Source organism: Dreissena polymorpha, chromosome 5, assembly GCF_020536995.1.
Source record: "Dreissena polymorpha isolate Duluth1 chromosome 5, UMN_Dpol_1.0, whole genome shotgun sequence".
Lineage (NCBI taxonomy): Eukaryota > Metazoa > Mollusca > Bivalvia > Myida > Dreissenidae > Dreissena > Dreissena polymorpha.
In genome coordinates, this window is record NC_068359.1 from 103,221,810 (window position 1) to 103,237,661 (window position 15,852).

The window sequence follows — 15,852 nt, forward strand, 5'->3', positions numbered from 1 at the left end:
GTAGTTCATATATCATTATTAAAATCACTAGTGCGCGCAGGGATGTGCAACGCAAACAGTTGATTTTAAAATGTCAAACATTTTAATACCGGCAAATTGTTTTGAACTTGAATTTTCTTGTTCAATGGCTAATAACTGTGTTGTTGTGTTTTTCTTCATGATATTAATTTCCTTAATTCTGGATTTATTTCTTAACTTAAACGAATGATAATACTGTTTTAATTGGTAGTGAAGTTATATTTACGTTTTTAAGTGCTAGTTTTATTTGCTGGTTTATTCATGACTATCGGTAATCTGCAGTGACATACACATACATTGCGGGTTTATTCATGACTACCGGTAATCTGCAGTGACATAAACATACATTGCGGGTTTATTCATGACTACCGGTAATCTGCAGTGACATAAACATACATTGCGGGTTTATTCATAAGTACAACTCAGTCGATCAAACTTTATAAGTAATGTAAGAAATTAGAGTCATTCACCGGTACACCGTACTCCTACAAGGCAATCAATTATTCTATTCGATAACAATTCATTTAAGTTACTCTGACTCATTAAATAAACATTTACTGAGTTTGAAGTAACTGCCATGTAATAACAGTGGCACTGAGTGCAATGCGTTCTGATCACAACTAATAACATGATATTATTACAATGCGACTTATGCTTATTAAAGACTACATAGTCTATTAAAGGTTTCACAATTCGAAATTGAATAAAAAACGCGCATTCAATATCACGATTTGCAAGTCCATAATTTTGTCAGTATAAAGAGTGCGGATTATTATTTGTTTAAAGTCCAATAATGGGTAAACCATTATGATTAAATCTAGCTGCCCATAGGCTTTCACTACAAACCCTTAGCTTATTTGTACTTGTCAGTTATTGAGAACATTACGCCCCAGCAACCAGTATATTTCCTCGGCTAAAATATGTGCTTCCTTTGCTCGAAGTTAAATACTGAGTACAGTTGAACACGGGCTACATGACCGGATAGGCTAGCTCAATTGGTAGAGGGCTGGTCCGAGCATCGCGGTTTGGTTCCACAATTTGTGGGGATAGGTCACGAAATGCTTTCTACGGCCTCTCTTCCCCTATCTCAGATAAAAGTTTGGCAGTTATTGGTTCCTTGTGTAAGTGTAGGCGCTTAGTAAGGGTAAATCAACAATCGCTGGGAAAGAGCGACTTGGTTTAAGTGACCTACGCGATATGACTGAAATTATGTTAAAAACGGCGAAAATCACAAGTAAACTAAACAAACACAACTAACCAGATTTCTAGCAAATAAATAAATACCGTCACAGTGATGCTGCTGATTCTGGTCACAAAGACGATGACGATGTATTGCACAGCAAAAATCGCAGATGAAAGAATAGTTTCCACAAAAAACACCTATTATGGGAATCATATTATTGTGAATAAAGTTTATTAATTGAATTGGTTTGTCATTTTGATTTTCCATGAATTATGTAGAAATACAGTTGTTATGAGGGGAACACGATACAGTAATGACACGTTGATCTAGTTAGGCGTTAAACACACATGTAAAGTCTGTTTCCGTCCTTCCATTCATTCGAGACGTATGCATGTGGTAAAACATCTCTAGTTGCCGAATAAGTCCCTCAGTGTCTTAATTGCATTAGGGTTATGCATTAAGAAGTTCTTTTTTTTCATTTGTTTAGAGGTCCATTCTTCCGTCCGTAAATCTGGTTTTATTGTGCCCTTCGTTACTCGAAAATATTGTTGCTAGAGTGATTAAACTTGATTAAACAATGGTTTACCATCAATTGGATGTTTTCTTTAATTGCGAAGTTTTGAGAAACACTGGCATGTGGGTGTCCGGACACATGTCTAGTTCAACTATTTAATCTGTGTTATCTTTGATTTTGTGTTATGCGAAGTCAGCTTATGTAACGTTATTGCCATTTAATCCTTTTATCACCAGCAACAGGTGTTCTTAATTTCACATTCAACCAAAATCATTTAAATTATATGTTGTCTGCAAATAAAATCTGCATTCCTCGTGATCTAAGACATGATACCTCCAGCAAATGTAATTATTTATCCGCGTTAAATGCAATCACAATCAGTGATAATGACTTTTTCGTTTGCCAGCAACAGGTAATATGAACGCATCTATGAAGATAATCAGCATCATTTCCGTATTATGTCTGATTCCAGTAGTGTATACATTCTACGAAATGTGTAAAATCTGTTTTACTAGCGTGTATCATACCAATCAAAATACTTTGTGTCTGGAAAAATCAGCCGTAAAATCATCACATAACGTTCACATCAGATGCGTTTTTTCAAGGGTACGATCATTAATGATTTTAAAATGAGTGTTTGAGCATGGTATGCGCACATTTTAATGAATTTTCATATCAGATTGTTATATTTTACATTCATTTGCAGTAATGACGTTTAACTGCCTAGATCAAACCGAGATGGACTCTCATTCATTCCTTAAACGCTTAACCGAATTATACTTTAAAAAAACTTTTGCCTATGATATTCTCGGGACGAGTTCCAAACATAACTTTAATTCCGGTATGTATCATTCAAATGAAAACACTGATGAATCTTCATCATTTACTCATTCTGTTGTACCTTAAAAAGAAATATCAGGCAAGTCCTACGCATGCGAAAGTCATTTATTTGTTTGTTTTATAATATAAAACAATTATTTACCGGACGCGATTTTATGCCATGATATCACAGCCGACATACCTAAATGAGTCTGACATGGGATGTTTCAAGGCAGACCATTTAGCACCAACACATGGCAAAGTTCATGGTGACCTCATTCGACTGCCCATATAGCGATTATATACTGGTAGGTGTCAAAATAAGGAGAAAACGTGGTTTATCTTCACTAAAATATCGACAAATGGGGTAGATCGGTAGGTCTGCCATGGGGTAGCTCGGTAGGTCTGCCAAACTGTGTTTAAGCTCAACTAAGAACAATGAGGTCAGGGTAAGCTTTTTCGCGATCGTCCTTTTTTTCGTCGTTCGTCGTCAACGCTTGCCTTGTAAACACAATGGAGACAATACACCTAATCTTTATGACATTAATAAAACATTTTTCTGAATGTTTTTCGACTATGTTCGAAACTCGATGACGAGAATTAAAACGAGAGCGCCGATGGCGTTAAAAGCATAGGTGCAAGATACAGGGAAGAATGGCGTCACGTGGTATAATGTAGTTCGATATCGCCATCCGCGAATTTCTCAAATCAATAATTCCAAACAATTACCGACTATTTAAATAGATAATCTTTCCATTTACATCAGTGTTTGAAACGCTTATGAAAAATAATTACCCAAGCCTTTCAAAATTTAAGCACGGACAGATCTGTATCGATTCTTTTCTCTATTCTTTTCACAAATGAAAATAGACGCTACCCTATTCGTCTGCGTCAAGAATTTGTCGTAAAACTTGTGGTAAGCGTTAGATGCAGACGTGCACAACAGATTGAGTTCTGAATACAGATTTCTGAATGCAGATTTTTATAGAAACTCCTCACAGCAGTTACTTCCCTTGCTTCGCCCGGTCAGTAACTTCTAGTATAAGGGAGGCCACTGCGTAGGAGATTGAGATTTATAGTGCAGATAGAATTGTTTTACGAACGAAATTTGTTTTAGGTTATAAGAAGATTTTTTGACATAAAACGGTCTTAGAAAAATTCACTAAAAACGGTGTCAGCAATATTCTTGGAAGAAAACGTTAGAAAAAACGTTTCCAAAAAAAATTGTAAGAATGACCATATACTAAATCAAATAGATATTTCGTCTGATTTTTGATCAGGTAAGGCTTCATAAAGGGCAACCGATGGATGTGGATTTTCGAAATGTGGTATATACCATAAGCATAGGTGCGAAAACGCACCTATGCTAAAAAAAACTATGTCCTGGGCAAATTTAAACAAAAGGCGCGTGGTCCATCATAATGCCCATTCTTTTTGAAACTTGAATCGGAAAATTTTTCGCAGTAATATTTCGGCTATGTTTAAAACTAGGTTAGGTGGCGTTTAGGACTTTGTCAAACGGTCAAATTATAAAAAAGCTTCAAAGACTCTATATGCTATATTCATTGTCTAATCTTTAAGAAACTTAGTATAAACATTGGACCCAACGATATCTCACCCGAGTATTAAACATGTAACGTGTGGTGGAAATTAACGTCAATCCCTAGGTCAAATTTAAGAAAACGCCCGTGAACACTCTAGATGACAATTTATTGACCGATCTTAATGAAGTTTGGTTTTAATATTTATTCCAAGTATATCTCAGCCGACTTCGAAACTGGATTATTTGGGTTCAACAGCAAGGACTCAGAAAATATTTTTAAAAAAAGTGTAGTATCTGGGCTGAGTTGAAAAATGAATGCGTTTGTTTAAACTATGGCAGTTTTTTGGGGCAGTTTTCCTTTCAAGTATGTCATGAAACCTTGTGAACACTACCTGTGGAGAACTGTTAAGTTACTTTGGGTCTCAGGTGAGCGCCATAGTGCGTTTGGTACGTCTTGTCGTAAGATTTTTTTTCACTGAAAACAAGTTATTTCGCACTTTCATACTGCTGGTAAATGAAAACATCTTCTCAATATCTTTGATCCATATTGTAACTTTGATTCTAGCTTGCACTTTGTTCACGCTATTATTACATCTCACAGGTAATCTACGACGACTACCAGGCGGACGCTCCGGTAACAATGTCAACGGAAGAGGTATGTCCGCCGGCCCTTCTGGGAGCCGACGATAACGAGGCCTGCAACGTTACCCGCGTGCAGCAGTGACGTAGAATGTAGCGCGGACTTCAGGTGTTGTTACAATGGCTGCGTGTTCACCTGCGTCCCGGAAGTGAAACCCGCCGCTCGTGAGTGAACAAATTTAACTACAAATCTTTTGATACTTTTATCAAAAAGCGGTAAAAGTGGCATGCTCGCATATATGGGTATTTTTTAATGTCATTTAACGTTTTTACATAAAAACTAAACTATTCTGGTTAATTTAAAATATTTAAAAATATCAAGGAAAAACAGTTTAGAAACCCGGGTCATATTCGCTACAACAGATCCTTGTTCTCATTGAAGAGTCTTATTTCTCTTGTTTAAATATTATGTACTTTACAGTTGAACTCTCTTACATTTTTTTGCGCAATTTTTATGTGTATGTTTGGACAGGTTTTTTTTAAAGTGAAGTCCGAACGGTCTAATCAGGGACTTTCCGTCAAAACTCGATTTTCTTTTAGTAGAGACATCCTTTAATCGAACAATTCCATCGAAGCGGAAATTGTCGTTCCAGATTCGCATGTGCGGACTGCGCAGGCATATCTGGGACGACACTTTACGCACACGCATTGAACCCCGTTTTACCAGAGCGAGGCTAAAGTAGTTTAAATATTTAACATTTCAGTTTTGGATTGGAAGAAGGAACCCCGGCGGTCTCGATCAGGTTTGTTGGAAAGAACCATTGAAATCAGTGTAATGCAAACAATAACGCCATTGGTACGAACATAGAACGACAAATGTTTTGAATAAAATACGATTTATCGAAAATGATATATGCATGTTGATGTTTTTTTGTGTGTGACGGAATGAGAAGTTTTAATGTCACATGCTTTACATTTTACACACTGTTTAATGCGTATTGTACTTTTTTTTGTTAAGGTCAGAAACAACCCATAGCGTTTGTAAGTTGTCTTTCTTTACATTGCTTTTGTTTGATAATGCCACGAATGCAGAAATGATGAGTGTTTAAAGGCGGAAACTATGAAGTCGGCGAATGTTTCGACTGCCCAGTTTTTACCGTTATTATATATTCTCATTACAGGAATCTCGTGGCTAATAGAGGGGAAGCCATCATTGGACGTTGGAGGTATATGTTCTTGCTTTAACTCTTTCAGGGCTGGAACCGAATTTTGAAGGCCTTTGCAAACAGTTTGGATCCAGATGAGACGCCACAGAACGTGGCGTCTCATCAGGATCTAAACTGTTTGCTATTCTGATAGTATTCTTTGAAAAAAAAATCGAAGAATATGCTAATTTTAGAAATTCAACAGACGACCTTTTAGCAGACGCAAAATTTCCCAGCATGCAAAGGGTTAATTATGTGCTGTGAACTGCTTATTCATGCATAATTATACAACCAAGTCTTCTAGTGCATCGTTCATTTGTAAATCAAACTTAAAATAAAAACAAGCACACATGCGATAATTTCCTGGTGAAATAACAGCTCAAACTATAAAGTTAAAAGACCATACTCCGCAATATTTGTTTGTACCAGAAAAGCAGCACTATAACATTTATGCGTTTCTCTGAAGTTTCGTTAATAAGTTTAAGTGAAACCGTGTGTTCGAAATCATGCGAGATGCAAAAACGCGACGGTAACAAAACAGCAATTGAGAGAAAATGTTTGTTCAAATACGAATGATTTTTACTTTGTGCGTTACCCACTTGGATCATAACGATTTTAACGTATCGGCGGTTACTGCACACTGCATCAAAACCCGGTGTAGCCCGTCATGGTAAATGAATTATTACCAACGCGTTAATTATTTGAGACTTTTATTTCTAAGCTGAACCACGTGGCTGTCTGGGAATTTCAATAGTTAATCAATTTTGTGAGTGTTCCTTTTTTAATTCGCCAGTCTTCGTCCAGATTTGAGACCACCTGCAGTCTGATATTATAAGCTTTGTACATCCATCAGTAAATTTAGTTTAAATGAAGACCGACAGCTGATGTCAAGCAACACGTTTTAATGTGGTATGTTTTATCACAATAAAAGTCTAACATTGAAGAGACATTTTCCCATGTTGGTAAATTGAAAAAAAAAATGAAAAAAAAGAAGATTTTTTTTAGATTTGCAAATTTTCGTTTTATTCATGGTATTTGCGAGGAAACGGTAATAGTGAACATTTACCATGCTAATTAATATCCATGATATGCATCTTTTGACGATTTAAAAACCGGAACAAACGCAAAACGATTGAATAATTTGAAGAGTTCTGTTGTTATCGGTATGTTTTGTGATAAAACGAGGATTGCATATACAAAGTATAAAATGCATTAATAACTATGAACACGGATGGCTGAGTGGTTTATGTGTTAGATTTTCACTCCACGGATCAGTGTTTCGAGCCCTGTTAAGGATTACTTTTTTCTTCTTTAATTCTATTCGTGTTTAATACTTGTGCTATTAAGTTTCAATGTTGTTATTTATCAATTTCAAGCATTTAATGAAACACTTCAATACAAGCCAAATCTGTGAAAAGGTCTCTTTAACCGTAGTTGGTTGAATCAAATGAAAACTGTTTTATATAACGTAGGTGTGCAAATAAACAGAGGAAGCTTTTGCAACTGTATGTGTGTTATATATATTTATATATTAAGTAGTCGTTTCTACGTGAAAAATATAGTATAGAAACAAATGTACACGATAAAAAGAAAATTAATTATGCGTGGTCTATGTAAGCTTTTAGAACGTTATCCACACTTAAATAACGCTATATATGCTAAACAATTCATTGTGTCATAGTAAAATAAAATTTAGTATTATAAACTTATTCTCAACAAACTTAAGTTACAGCGAAAAAAGGTTCCGAACACGTACATAATACATAAAATTATAACTTATGTGCACAACTCTAAACCCGCACAAAATCTGACTGGTTCCGAGCATGTTTTCAATCACTGTCGCATACATGCCATTGTGTTCACATCAAATATAGTTTGAATAATGTTCCTATACATTTTGAATACAAACTATAAAGCTATAAAAATTATATATACAATGGCATTAAGTAGAACATTACCATGCTTTTAATGAAATTAGAAACAAGTTGCAAAGCTGTAATCATTCTAGATTGTTTGGAAGGATTTGACTTGTGACTGCTGTTGACCCATACGGGTTGCACCCACCGAGGTGTTTGTCTGAGTTCAGTCATGTGAACCCCGCGTTTCACTGCAGGAGAGCCGTGCAGCACGACGCCACCTGACCCGGACGAGGACCCGCTGCTCTGCCCCCATGGGTACTTCTGTCACGTGACCGACAGCGCCAAGCCGCATCGAGGCATTCCGAACAGCGGATACTGTGTGAAACAGACCGACGGACAGTGTAAACAATTACAATCATTTTGCTTACCGAAATCATATACTTCCATTATATTTAGTTCAGTTTAGAATGCGGTGACGAAAGCTTCTATACTGTTTATTTACTGGTGTGATATTTTCCCGGGGATATTTACTTTTTCGTTTCTGTATGCAATGTGAAACTATTTAAATAATTAAGATTCAAGTACATATTATACCTTCCATCAATCTTACAAGCGTTTTTTTGTATTTTATATAATTATACGCAGTCCGTCGTTAACTAACATTCATTTTGATATATTTGTCTTATGTTCGGCAGATTCTCAGAAGAATGAAGAAATCGTTATAACAGCGGGTCTAAAACAGCCAAATACATGCACCATCGACAATATACGACTTCTCGAGGGGGCGAGTATACGGCTGCACCGGAAAACATGGCAAGTGTACAAGGCTCATACATATATTTATGAACGAGCCTCGTTCTGGGAAAAATGGACATATTGCATGTGCGCGAGTGTGCGTTATTTTAATTTTAGGTTCTTTGCCATGCATGTTTTGTACGGGTTTTAAGTATTTACTTTGCTTATTGCACGCTTGAAGTTATTTGTTGAAATAGTGCTTCAAAGATTTGGTATGACATGATACGCATCAACTGGACAATACGAAAGGTCGCAAAATGAAGAAAGGGAGAACAGAAACCCCGGCACTCCGAACCATATTTATACGACTCATTGACTCAGCCAATTAAGTGGCTAGTGTCTTTTTAAATATATCTTTTGAAATTAGCCTCGTTTTCGTCAACAATATGGACGTAATTTATCGAAATATACCAAATTATGCCATGGTTTAGTTTAACGTTTTCTTTTTTTAGATGCGCGTAATTAATTTAATGATGATAACTCAATAAGAAATAATATTTGCTGTATCATTTTCCCAACAGTTTTATTTCGCTTATAGTTCATACGCGTACTTTTATGTTGGAATATGTGAAAGTATCATAATAGCCAAGTCGTTAATCTGTAAACAGCTCTATTTAAATAATTATACACAGCAAAATAAATGCTTTATTTACAGCCGCTGTAAGCGTGGATACCTGTCTTGTAAAAGGATTAAAAGAAAGAATAGCGTCGATGTAAAACCGAAATCCAGATCACGGTCGAGTAAAAAACGAGGTAACAAAACAGAACTTACAAATTTATTTATATGAATTCAAAAAATGTACATCGAGCTTTTTTTCTCGTTTTTTTAAGCCATCCATTTCCAGCTACAAGTAAATATATCATATTAAGATGTTGAGTTCAGCACATTAATGAACTTATTAAACATAAATAAAATAAAGTATAGTGTAAGTGTATGACTTTTGTTTTGTTTCAGATAAGAAGAACGATAAACGCAGGAGGAATAATTTATGATGCTGTAGAGATACATGCACTCCAGTTTATCTTACACGGTGTTCAACTGCAAGCAACATGCCGCAATGTGCTAAAACCAAATAGATGTTATGAAAAACTTTTTTAAAACATGACAGATGTGTTGATATTATTAATGTGAAAAATACTAAGTAGAAAGAGTCAAGTTTAAAGCTTCCGTATTTGACATTCTGAATGAAAATACGACTTTTAAAGCGTATCTTTTAATAAGTCAGTTGTAATATGTGATCTGTAATTGTGCAAGTTATGCTTGTGGGTAACTGCTGCTTATTGAAATACGTGAATTATTATTTCGTTGATAATCATGTCTATATATGCAAAACAAATACGTTGAATAGGCACGGGCCACGAGGTACTCTATCTGGCAGAAAAACGTATATATGTTGTAGTATGACATACTCATATGGCGGTTCTAGTACTTGCTTGTACATTAATCGATGATCTTCTACGCCTTGAACATGTTTCTACGTGACGCTAACTTTTGGAACCGGAAAACCTTATTAATATTTTGTTCATCGAAGGTTTACTTAGTAGCAATCAATTCTTTAATGTGATTGTAAACGGAAATTCATGCAATTTCGAAACAGTCTGCCCCTATATATTTATGAAGACATTAGACTATAAATTTGATATGAAAGATGTCTGGCATAGCCAATAAGTCCACATAAATCATTCTTATCTACTATTATTTAAGCGTGCATCTCTACTCATGATATAATACACACCCGCGAACTCTTTGGAGGATTTATTAAATAATTATTTGTTTTTAGTAAAACATTTTTTATTTACAAGTCTGTTTTTTTCCTTTTGTCAGAGCATTATAAACGTTCCCAGAATAGAATTAAAAGCAATCAGCAAAACACTAGTACACGGATCATTATTCAGCATAGCAAATCAGGTTGAGACAAGATTTCATTACTAACCATAATTTAAAATGGCAAAGGTACCGCAAGTATTTTCTATATTGTGTGTGTGTAGAAATCAGCGCATCTATCTGTCCATGGTAGAACGATAACACCAACGTGAATAATGTTAATATTCTTCTGGTAGTTCGATAAGTATAATTACATCTCTGCTGTATTATCTTATTAAAAGCTAATCGCAGTGCGTACTACTGTAATAAACATTAACAAAAACTTCGACAGGTTTTATTCTAATAACCCAAAAACTGCACACGATATGCCATTTCAAAAGTAAACAGCTGATTGATATTAAATCTCCTGTCTAGCCAATTGAAACACTGTGTCAATGTGATTAACGTTCGCAATTCACATAATCAATAGGTTTTTTAGCCTTATGAAATTCGATAAAATACTACCGTATATCGTCATAAAACTAATTTTGCCGTCGTAGAATCTTAACAAAACATCACTTGTTCGGTTTTGATGTCCGCATATCGATGAATACAGCGTATTTCTTAAATTCTTACGCGTCTTAACCGATTATTTATTTTTACACTAACAAGTATTGCACCTTAGTTATTGCGGTGCCAAAAGGTATAAACTATCCGTCCACAGTAACACTTTATTGCAGAGTCTTAATTATTTTCACGTTTTTTTTTGCAGTTTTATGTCGGGACGTAGCAGCGAAGCAAAACGTAATTTTCGTTAAAAAATATACTCAAATGAATAGAGAAATGTAAGCAGAATTCTTTGGTGTACGTGGAACCTCGTGCACTTTTTCGGCGTAGCTATTTAAACCAGCAATTCACCTAAGCTGACCTTTGTAAGCGTCCCATGAATTGAAATATAAATTTTCCACCGGTAAGCCTGAAACTTTTCGAAATAGAAAACGTGGAATCTTTTATTAACAGTTTTTGCATTTGCACTAATATGTTATTTAATTAACTTTCTAATTTTTGGAAGTATATGGTATGAAAAGAGATACTACATTGCGTTTTGCAACGATGTTAACTGCGTGTTTAGCATGAAATAATTTTATCTCTAACGAAAAGGCTTGATAGATCCTCGTAAATTATAAGATCATGTAAGTATTGTTGTTCCATATACTGATAAACGCTATATTTATACTTTAGCATTAGAATTCCCAGGTACGTTTCAGTATATTCCGTACCCGGGGTACATTCAAATAAACTTAAGAGTACCGGTACATGGGGGTAAATTTAAGTAGTACCCGAGTCGACAATGACCATTCGAGCGCTGTTAAGTGTGCACTAATTTAATTGCAAACATAACCTATCCAAGCTTTAATGCAAATTATATGTGGAAGAAACAACACAATCCACCTTAAAGTAGTATTAAGAATCAACGATATAAATGATTTTTTCTAATAATCTTTAACCAGGGTTTGAGAATTTTCGAGAATTGGAGTGAGATCATGATTACCAGTAAGGAAAATCACGGGTCACGAGAAAGAAACAAACATGAATCTGAACCACATTTTTAATGACTAACACGTTTGATGACTAACAAGTTAACATGTAAAATTCATAAACTAGGTATTTAAATGAATGTATTATTTTCAAAAGAAGCATACTATTTAACAAGAATCACAGACATATTTAAACAAATGGGTTAAAAAAATATGCATGGGTATATCATAAATATAAATTTGTCGCAAACCCTGAAGTATAATGTTCTTATAGTTAAATGTCTTAACAATAAGGCTTCATTGGACAAAATATATAATATTGTATAATATGTCTATATATAAACTCAACAAATGATATATGAATATTCAATATCACAGCTCAAATTTCAATGTATAATATGTCAATAAAACCCCACTAACAAAAAATGCACACTTGTACACGAAATCTGACCAAAAATGATATCACTGAAGTCAGGAAAGGTTACAAGTGGGACCTTTAATACATGAAACTTATTTCTGCATCACATCAAACGAAACAAACGCACATTTGTACCCAATGGAATTAAACTCTGAGAGTCATTAATCATTAACAGGATAAAATGGAAAAAGCCCAAATTTGTTTACACAGTAACACAACCAATAACACTTATATCAACATTTCTTTTATGAAATCAAAAAGTAAAAAAATTTGTTCACAACCAGAACACAATCAGTAGCTCCAATATTCCTCACTCCTCAATAAGATCGAAAGGGTCGCTGTCATCTCCATCATCTGGCACCGTTGTGGGTATCTCATTGTGTACAACTATGGGCACATACAGGTCACTCCTCTCTCGCAGCTTGCTGTCCCCTGATTGTCATCATACATGGACTCGTCATCTAGATTTAATTCACTGTCTGAATCTTTACGGAATTCATTTCTTGAAGTTGTACTGGGGTTGTTACGTTCTCTAGTGTCTGTAAACCAAAGAGATCCATTTCATCTTCATCATCACTGTTTTCCACTGAATCTTGAGTAACATTGGTAAATTCATCACATTTTCCTTGTACCAATTCTTTTTCAGATGATACTTCCATTTTTTTGGAAGGTCACATTTTCCACTGACTGTGGACGTTTTCTCTTTGTTTTCTGTTCTATCCTCTTCGGCAGCTTTAATGTTCATTGAGCTTAACTCAGATTGATCAAAAACACAAACTTTGAGGCTCAGCTTTTTTATTTAAAGACGTCTTCTTTGTTCCAGTTGATGACTTTTTCTTGGAATTAACAACTTTATTTTGTAGTGCTTTCAGAAGTTAACACTGTAGGAGCTTCACTTTTCACTTTCATGATCCATTTCCATTGTAAATATTCGGGGTCAAACTTGATTTTCTTTGCAGGACTTTTTTCATTTTACTCTGTCATCAGAATTAAAATTACTTACCTGGTCAAAGCCTCACTGTCACTATCATTTTCATTTTCTGCTTTCTTCGGGCTTGACATTTTTGCTTCTTTGATTCTGCATTCATATTTCTACCTAAATGAGGATTATCTCAATTGAATACAAAAATCATAGTTGCCACAGTAATGCTGATTAATAGTACTAAATATATATTCGTAAATTTACAATAGACCAAACACGACATGAGACTTTTAAATGTGAACTTGACCACCAGGGTTGTTACAAATGACATTTTGTCTTTTGCTAGCTTACACATGTGCCAAGTTAAACACATAAATAATAAAGATATGACCAAAGTTTATGGCTTTGACAGGAATGCTAAAGCTGTTATATATGCAAATTTGACATTTTAGCTCTAAGTGCCAACCTAAACCTTTAAGGTTTATTTTTTAACACACTACATGTTGTTTTACAGGGTGCAGAATTCAACGGGGTTTCCTGGGGTTTACAAATGCATAGAATGTAAACACACCGTTAAGAACTACATCTGCAAAAATCTCTAGTGCATAAAATACAGTTTTTCTTGCAGTTTGTCCTGATATCTTGAGGTATAAGGATAAATCCATTAATACGTCAGAAATCGTTACAAAATTTCACGTTGCGTGAAGCGTAACCATGTACAATGAATGCAGTAGATACAAATTTTTGAACAAGAACACTGGCTTATTAATAAAGTAATTCTTATTTCACATTGCCATAAGCAGCATACAAATCAGTCTTTTATGTATTAGTTGACTAGTTGAAATTGTTTAGGAAAAATAATTTTAACAAGCAAATTTGTTGAATTGATATCCTCAGCCAATATGCTTCTGGACACAAAAGTACTTAAATTTGACACTAAAAAAAGCATTTTTTTAAGAAACAAAGGGCTATAATTCAGTTATTTACAGATGGTGAACAATGAAATTTGGCTCGCATCCTCCTCTTATCCATATATATACTCATACCAAGTTTCAATGAAATCCGCCAAAGCACTTCCAAGATATGGCTCCGGACGGACGGAAGGACAGACAACGCCAAAACAATATCCCTCCGCCTATGGCGGGGGATAAAAAGTTATTTGAAATAAATAACCAATTACTGTCGTGTATACATCCACTAAAGTTCAAAGGGGAACCCCCACAAAGGCAAGTGATGCTGCATCCTGTTATGATGGTATTCATTTGACTTTATGTTTTGGGATTTAACCCAGTCTCACTATGGTCATTATTGTTGACAAGTTATCTGGAATTCTATACATGCTGACAATGAATTCTGACATTTCCTTTCACCTATTGACCTGTGTGCAACATGCAACTTCAAACAATTTGATTGATTTCTTTAATCAACCTTGAATTGTGATATTTAACTTAACTTGGTTCTTGTAAAGGAACAACATATCACCATGTTTCAAACATTTGCCAAGTTATTTGATAATTCAACGATTCTAACCCCCATATATATTGTAGAAAGTATATAGGATGAACTGTTAAAATAAAATCTTAACATTGGTCAGTGATCTTGACCTTTGATCTGGTTTTGCACTCTCACCATGCTCATCATTTATGTCATATTATTTGTCAGAGTAACCATTCATGCCTGACAAAGTTAACAACTAAACCTTTTATCACTAATTGTGACATGAAATTGAACCTAGGAACCTCATTCTTACTTGAGACACATAATGACACAGTCCTTTAATATTGATCCATGCTGGACAAAATAATGCTCTTGAAAAGCTTTTCACACAAAGTGCTCGCTCCAAGGGGGCATTACCATAATATGTATGTATTCTGTTCTTCAAACATGCAGATAATATAATCCAATCAATTCATATAAACAATATCAGTCTTTAAAACACTGACTTTTTTACAGTTTACAATAACCTATACTAAACAATTAAAGTGTATGAAAATCTATGATAATGCATACCCCCGGTAACATCATAATTAAGTTTGGATCACCTAAATCATTCTGATGTACCTGTTTGCCTTCTTTTTCTCTCAACTACAACAAGCTCATTGGGGGCAAACTCAGGATCTGTAAAACAACATACCAATGATTTGGCTTTGAAAGTAAATAAACACTCAAAATAAGTATAAATTGGTACATGGGTAAATATTGATAAAAACATAATGGTCCAAACCACACCTTTATACCCCACCATGACTTTTTGACCTTTAAATATGATCCTGAAATAGAAAAATGTGAATTAGGGTAAAAGCCATCTGCACATTATATAGAAAACCCTAAAATTTGGACCAAACTGAAAGAAAGTCCTTCAATTGGTAATACAAGCATGGGGAAGGTGGATTGGAAAAAAATGGACAAATAGTCAGATTCAGAGTATTCATATAACCCTCTCCCAATTCAGAGCAGTGTATTAATCACCATAACAAGAGGGCCTGAAAGGCCCAAGTCGCTCACCTGAGATAACAAGATATTATTGGGACAATCTTCTGACCAAGCTTCGTGATGATCGGAAATAAATGTGACCTCTAGAGTGTTACAAGATTTTTACTATAGCCATATAGCCATATAAGGAAAAATGCCCTGCCCCTTGGCAGCCATGTTTTT

General features: G+C 34.9%; 4 protein-coding genes across 8 annotated transcripts in view; 1 reads left to right on the forward strand and 3 right to left on the reverse strand.

Annotated features, from left to right (window-relative positions):
- The window catches only part of LOC127832651 (solute carrier family 35 member E2A-like), a 201,377-nt gene that overhangs the window by 82,460 nt on the left and 103,065 nt on the right, over window positions 1–15,852 (reverse strand). The gene's annotated exons all lie outside the window — the stretch shown is intronic.
- Window positions 1–15,852, reverse strand: part of LOC127832653 (solute carrier family 35 member E2B-like) — a 211,531-nt gene that overhangs the window by 65,216 nt on the left and 130,463 nt on the right. The gene's annotated exons all lie outside the window — the stretch shown is intronic.
- The window catches only part of LOC127881232 (cilia- and flagella-associated protein 74-like), a 29,515-nt gene continuing 18,618 nt past the window's right edge, over window positions 4,956–15,852 (forward strand). Inside the window, exons 1-3 of the mRNA XM_052428965.1 lie at window positions 4,956–4,959; window positions 5,838–5,882; window positions 7,975–8,099. Coding sequence (XP_052284925.1) covers window positions 4,956–4,959; window positions 5,838–5,882; window positions 7,975–8,099 — 174 coding nt within the window. The remainder of the gene's footprint in view (window positions 4,960–5,837; window positions 5,883–7,974; window positions 8,100–15,852) is intronic.
- The window catches only part of LOC127832643 (zinc finger CW-type PWWP domain protein 1-like), a 217,689-nt gene continuing 215,182 nt past the window's right edge, over window positions 13,346–15,852 (reverse strand). The window contains exon 21 of the mRNA XM_052358244.1: window positions 13,346–13,371. The gene's annotated coding sequence lies outside the window, so the exon portion shown is untranslated. The remainder of the gene's footprint in view (window positions 13,372–15,852) is intronic.